The sequence below is a fragment of the Marmota monax genome, unplaced genomic scaffold (assembly GCF_021218885.2).
Source record: "Marmota monax isolate L192 unplaced genomic scaffold, Marmota_monax_Labrador192_F-V1.1 WCK01_AAM20220418_F8-fsc00167, whole genome shotgun sequence".
Lineage (NCBI taxonomy): Eukaryota > Metazoa > Chordata > Mammalia > Rodentia > Sciuridae > Marmota > Marmota monax.
Genome location: NW_026694116.1, coordinates 544,634 through 551,480, shown reverse-complemented (window position 1 = coordinate 551,480; position 6,847 = coordinate 544,634). Strand labels below are relative to the sequence as shown.

General features: G+C 47.3%; 1 protein-coding gene across 6 annotated transcripts in view; it reads left to right on the top strand.

Moving 5' to 3' along the window:
* The first annotated feature begins 610 nt into the window (after positions 1 to 610).
* The window catches only part of Ehmt1 (euchromatic histone lysine methyltransferase 1), a 151,723-nt gene continuing 145,486 nt past the window's right edge, over positions 611 to 6,847 (top strand). For 3 of the 6 annotated variants that reach the window (XM_058585878.1, XM_058585877.1, XM_046465677.2), the window contains exon 1: positions 611 to 671. In XM_058585878.1, coding sequence (XP_058441861.1) covers positions 651 to 671 — 21 coding nt within the window. In that variant the 5' untranslated portion in view covers positions 611 to 650. The remainder of the gene's footprint in view (positions 672 to 6,847) is intronic. The other 3 variants (XM_046465676.1, XM_046465680.2, XM_046465682.2) reach the window with 3 other exon arrangements.

Here is a 6,847-nt window from a genome sequence, read left to right as displayed (position 1 = left end):
TTTTTAACAACAACAAAAAGTTGCGGCAGAAACTAGTAATTTGGTGAACAAATGAGTGACTTTAATACCCAGTTCCATCCAAGGATCGCATTCCATAATCGTCCTTTAGTTGGGCACAATGGTGCCCACCCATAATCCCAGCTCTTTGGGATTAAATAAAAATAATAATAAAAAAATGGCTGGGGATATGGCTTAAGGGTTAAGCACCCCTGGGCTCAACCCTCGGTTAAAAACGAAACAAAAAAAGCCTAGGTACTATTCAATACTGAATTTTCCAAGGCGGCTGACTGGAGTAACTGAAAGAGGAGGTAGCAAAATCCGAGACTGGCGGTGAAAGGATTCCCGGCAGCCACTATATACTCAGCTGTGCAGCTTCTCGGCTCCAGGATACTCCCAAGCGCCCAGCTAGCCCGGGACGCTGATGCCGGGCGCTAGCGCGCAGGCGCCGCCCGGCCCCGCTCCAACGCGCAGGCGCCTCCAGGGTCCCGCCTCGGCGCGCAAGCGCCCCTCGCCTCCGACACCGGCGCGCAGGCGCGAGCGCGCGCGCAGGCGCAGACGCGGGCAGCCGGCCCCGCCCCGGCCCTGGGCCGCGAGGCGCGGGCGGGGCGATGGCGCGCGGGAGGGGCGGGGCCACGCTGCGGGCCCGGGCCATGGCGGCCGCCGATGCCGAGGTGAGGCGCAGGGCCGGCGGGGCGGCACGGGGTTGGCGGGCGGCGGCAGCGGTGGCGGCGGCGGCGGCGGCGCGGGGGCGGGGAGCCGGCCAGGTGGCGGGCCTGGCGGGGACGCGCGCCCCCGCCTCAGGTCAGGCCGCGCCGAGGCCCCGGCGTCCGGCCCGCGCTCCGCCGGCGCGCTTTGTGCGCGGCGGGCCCCGGCGGCGGCGGCGGCGGCGGCGGCGGCGGCGGCGGGTGGCCGCGGTCCCGCTCCTCCCGCTCGCGAGTGCAGCTGCCGCGCGCTGGCCTGGCCGGGCGGGTAGGGCGGCGGGGACAAAAGGGAAAGTGGGGCCGGCCAACTTGGGCGCCGCGGAGGCGAGGCCGGCCCTGCGCCCGCTGGCCCTCACCGTGACCTTTCACTCGGTGCGAGAGCGTGGCACCATCTTTACGGAAAAGTTGGCGGTCCCGGCGCGCCTCTCGGCGGACAAAGCGCTGCCGCCCGCAGCCGCCGGCGGGGCGCTCGCGCGGGGGGCGCCCGCGCCTCAAGTTTATTTCCCAGCAGCCGCGGCCCGGCCCCGCGGCCGGCGAGTTGGCGTTCTTTTGTTTGGGGTGGTGGCTCCCCCGGCCCGTTCCCGAGGGTCGGTCCTGTGCCGGCCGTGGCGGCGCGGACGGCGCTCTGGGCGAGGCGGACCCGGCTGCCCCCGCGGGCAGCGGCCGGACGGGCGCCGGTGGGACGCGGAGTGGTGCGCTCTGGGCCCCGTGGACCGCGGCTGCCCTGCGGGAGAGCCGCAGCCGTGGGACCTCTAGACTGAAAAGTGACGAGGAGCCGGCTTGACATCCTGGCACCCGGCTTAACAGTAGGTGGTTATCTCGGGTGACGAGTGGTCGCTGCATCGCCGGCTCGCTCCCTTGCTCTCGGGGGTTTGTTGTTGTAAGTGAACTCGGAAGGTGCTGGGGAGTTCTCAGATTGAAGGCAGGGAGTGTTTGCTCAAGGACCGAGTTAGGCACCGGAACCAAAGGGGCAGAACATCCCGAGGCACTTGCGGGCTGGTAGGGGAAGATGTGAAGTGATTAGCGATGTAATTTGTTGAGTGCCTGCTGTGTCCCAGGCACTGTGGGAGCTCTTAAGAGAAGTTACCTCTTATAGTTTTCTCTGTGCGGCAGATATTGTTACTTTTGCCTAATAGATGAGAAAAATAAGACTTGGTAGTACCCAAATAACTTTGCCAGCACTTGTAGGCCTAGCGCTTGTTCATTGCTGGGTACACATAGTAGGTGCTTAGTAAATGATGGAGGAGGGAATGGCCAGAATGTCTGATTCCACAGGCAGCCTCAAATACAGGACTTAACAGACTGTGCTAATGACAGCCTGTTTTTATGGAGCCGGTGTGGGCCCAGCCCTGCCATAGTGTGTTGAGTGAGTTCACTCATACAAGCCTGCCGGCAATCTTATGAGATAGGTTCTGTTAAATTTTCATTTGCAGGTGAGGAAACAGGTACAATAGGCCCAGTATTACAGAGCTTGTGGCCAAGAAGATGAAGATGCAGGTAATTTGGCTACAGAGTCCATACTCCTAAAACACTTGCTTATCTTGACAGTCAGTTAAGGTTAATGAGAGCTGTCTTTTTAGACTTATAAGTATTAAACCACTGGGACATATCCCCAGCCTTTTAAAAAATAATATATTTTAAAAAAGTTTTTATTTAGAGATAGGGTCTTGCTAAGTTGCTTAGGGCCTCGCTAAATTGCTGAGGCTGGCCTTCAATTCACAATCCTCCTGCCTCAGCCTCCCATGTCGCTGGAATTATAAGCATTTTTTTATGGAGTTGCATGATAGGATGTCCTGTCTGGCCCTGTACCACTGCCCCTGGAAATGGATAGGCATAGGATCATTGTGGTTACTGAATTTGGGAAATGGTTCGTGGCTGAGGGTTTGCTGATTACAGAATGATTAAACCAACAAAACTGATGCTTCAGACTTTTCTTTCTTTTTTGGTACTGGGGATTGAGCCCGGTACATGACTGTTTAGCCACATCCCCAGCCTCTTATTTAAAATTTTTTTAAGTTGTAGATGGACATAATATCTTTAATTTATTTATTTCTATGTGGTGCTGGGGATTGAACCTAGTGCCTCACACATGGTAGGCAAGTGCTCTACCACTAAGCCACAACCCCATCCCTCCTTTTTATTTTTTTATTTTAAGGCAGAATCTTGCTAAGTTATCTAGGGCCTTGCTAAGTTGCCAGCTGGCTTTGAACTTGCCATTCTCCTGAGTTGTTGCGATCACAGGTGTGTGTCATTGCATCTGGCTCACTTCACCCTTTCTTTTTGTTTGTTTTTGGTGCTGGGGATTGAACCTAGGGCCTTGTGCATGCAAGGCAAACACTCTACCAACTGAGCTATATCCCCAGCCCAACACTTCACACTTTCTAACTGCATATTTTTTCCCTTTTGCTTGACCTACAAAAGTAATCAACACATTTTCTCACTAAAAAGAATTACTGTCAGGCATGATTACACCTATAATTTCAGTGGCTGGGGAGGCTGAGGCAGGAGCAATGCAAGTTCAAAGCCAGCTTCAGCAATTTAGAAAGGCTCTAAGTAACTTAGTGAGATCTTGTTTCTTCTCTCTCTCTCTCTCTCTCTCTCTCTCTCTTTTTCTTTCTTTCTTCTTTTTTTTTTTTGGTACTGGGGATTGAACTCAGGGGCACTCCACATCCCCAGCCCTATTTTGTATTTTATTTACAGATAGTCTCACTGAGTTGCTTAGTGCCTCGCTATTGCTGATGCTAGCTTTGAACTCGAAATCCTCCTGTCTCAGGCTTCTGAGCTGCTGGGATTACAGACATGAGCCACTGCACCTGGCCCCATTTCAAAATAAAAAATAAAAAGGGCCAGGGATGTGGCTCAATGGTTAAGTACTCTGGGTTAAATGCTGATACAAAAAAAAAAAAAAAAAAAAAGTCATCTTTCAGCAGGAGTGCCTTTTTAGGCAAATTCTGATGTATCTTTTCATATCTTATTTTTTAGTAAAATAACAGGAGCATAACTTACACAGTCAGTCAGTACTAAAAAACATTTGAAAAGCCCTTAGAAAGGCAGCAGTGACTTGAAACTCTAGCATTTACTTCATGTTTCTAAATGTGTTTGACAATTCTTGACCTTTGTCTTTATTCATCAACTTTAGGGGTCATCTGTGGACTTCCACAGTACTTTGTCTTATGTTTATCCTGCCTCAGTCAGAATAAGTGTTCTCTTGATCTGGTGCATAGGATTGTCCTGAGGATGCTGTCCACCCCACCTTCCCTGCTCCGTTTACTCCTTTGTGGTGATGGTGGAACGTAGTCTCCAGTAGCTTCCCAAGAAGGGGGCAGCAGGAGATAAACTTTAGGTACTTGTGTGTTTGAAAATATATTTATTCTACCATTACATTTGAAGAATAAATCTGGCTAGGCATGGATTTCCTGGTTGGAAGTCATTTTGATCGAATTAAATATATATATATGTGTGTGTGTGTGTGTATATATATATATGATGACCTACAAAAGTAATTTATATATATATATATATATGTATTTTTTAATGTGGTGATAGGGATAGAACCCAGGCCCTCATGTGTGTAAGGTAAACACTCTACCACTTAGCTACATCTTCAGCCCCACGGAAGTCATTTTGAAGCTGTGGACGCAATATCTTTGTTGCTGTTGAGAGGTCCATTTTAATTCTTAATCCTTGTAAGCATTATTCCCCCACCAAACTTTCAGGATCATTGCGTCCTTATTTTTCTTAATATTCACTTTGTGCTTAGTGCTAGCCTTTTTTCACTTGCATGTAGGATAGTAAATAACTGTGAAATCTAGAGCTTAAAGCCTTTTTATTATAGGAATTTTTTTTGCAATGTATTTGAGACAAGTTATTCTCTGCTTTGATCTTTGTGTTCCTTTTTAAATTCCTTTAGTTGAGGGGCTGGGGCTATAGCTCAATGGTAAAGCGCTTGCCTCATATGTGTGGGGCACTGGGTTCGATCCTTAGTACCACATAAAAATAAATAGATATACTGTGTGTTCATATATGACTAAATAAATATTTTAAAAAACATTCCTTTAGTTGAATGTTGCACTTCCTTATATTAGTCTTCCAGTTTTTGAAGTTTTTTTTTTTTTCCTTTTCATGTCTTGGTCTTCTTGTTCTACTTTTTGGGAGCAGTTTTTATTATTTTCCAACTTCTTTTAATGGGTTTTTAACTTGTACTGTTATAATTTTATGTTTTTTCCTGTTTTTTGGTCCTTTTTTTTTAGAATTTCCTGTTCTTGTTTTATGTATGTAATATTTTTACTTTTTTAAAATTAAAGCTAAATATTAAAGTTACATTAAAAATTATTAGGAAATTATACAGTTATTCAAAAACTGCATTTATTTGAAAAAAAAATTCTTCTTCTTTTTTTTTTTTTTTTTTGGTGTATGTGTTCCCCCTGCATTCCTTTTTGCTAAACTTCTTCCATTTCTTCCATTCTTTGACCATTTAGTCACTTTGAGGTAGAAACTGTTTGAGGGGCTTATTAACTTGTCGCTTTCACTGCAGGACCATGATTGGTTGCTGTTTTCTGGTTGTCTCTAGCAAACGTTCCTGTCCACAGGTCTTTCTCTGGGATGCTTTGGTTTCCCTGGAGGATTCCTCAGTCTTGTCTTATTGGTATAGATGCTTCTTGATTTATGGTACTATTACATCCTGATAAACCCATTGTTAAGTCTTAAGTACTGTAAGTAGAAATCACGTTGAATACTCGTAACTTAGTGAACTTCATAGGTCATCGACACTGTATGTGGTAGTGAATGAGTTGTTATCCCTCCTGATTTCTTGGGCTCTTGGCTGCTCTGCAACCTCCTAAGAGAGCATCTAATTGCATTGCTAGCAGGGTGTCTGTCAGTTGCCTCTTGCCATTGAACCATGGTAAGATTGAAAATTCAGGTTGAACCATTGTAAGTTGGGGGCTGTCTGCATAAGCTGGATTTTCTGGACCTAGTCTAAGAAGGGGAGAAGAGGGTCCTCTCCTGGTTCTGCAGTAACCTTTTCCTAGTCTCCCTGTTTTCAGTGAAGAAACTCAGTTCTGCCTTTCTCTCTGTTTGCTGACTTCAAGCATGGTGCTTTTCTGGTGGACCTCCAGTCCCCTGTGGTTAAGGAAAAGGGGACTTGCCTATCTGAATATTTTTTATGTGGGTTTTTACACCCACTCCCCTTCAGCTGCAGGCATCATCCCCAACCTTGCCCTGGGGTCAGTAGCAACCACTTTGGTTTCTTTGCTCGATGGAGTGGTTTAGTTTTCCTTTCCTTTAACTTCCTGTTCATGTTTTTTTTTTTTTTTTTTTTTTGGTACCAGGGATTGAACTCGGGGGCACTCCACCACTGAGCCACATCCCCAGCCCTATTTTGTATTTTATTTAGAGGCAGGGTCTTGCTGAGTTGCTTAGGGCATTGCTAAATTGCTAAGGCTGGCTTTGAACATGCCATCTCTCTGCCTCAGCCTCTGGAGCTGCTGGGATTTCAGGTGTGCGCCACCGTGCCTGACTCCTGTTCATGTTTTGTGTAGTGATTTTAAACATCTTCTGGATGAAGTTTTTGTTTCTCTTTCCTGCTCTTGTCTTTGGATTTTGTAAAAGAGGAGAGAGGAGCTCAGAAGCACCTGATATGGATCTCAAACAGTGGGCCCTTGCTGGGGCACTGCTTGCCTGTGCACAGGGCTGTTCTCAGGCTTCTTACTGTGTGGTCTGAGTTGGGATGGCTTGGTCTTGGATTGGTTCTAACAGGCTGGCAGAGGTGATACTTTTCCCTTAGCCCTCACTTCCACAGGGTATCTAGGTCACACATGCAGTTAGTGCTGGAGTAGGGGTTTCCTGCTTCTGCCTCCTATCAGGTTTGTCTTTTAAAATTATTTAGCTTGTAAGGAACATATTTTGTCCACCTCTCTTCAGAAACTTGATGTTCTTTATCATTTCATCGAATCCACCATGTCCAACAGGTACCTTTACATTAAAGCAAGTACAATTTGACCTCAGCTTGGATTGCTCACCAAATTGACTTTTTAGGGAGTGGTTGTGAGAGCCTAGTTAATTTGGCCAAAGGCATTTATGTAGAAAGCACCAATTCCAGAACTGAGCCGACCTTTCTGTTTTTATTTTATTTTTAAAGAAAAAAA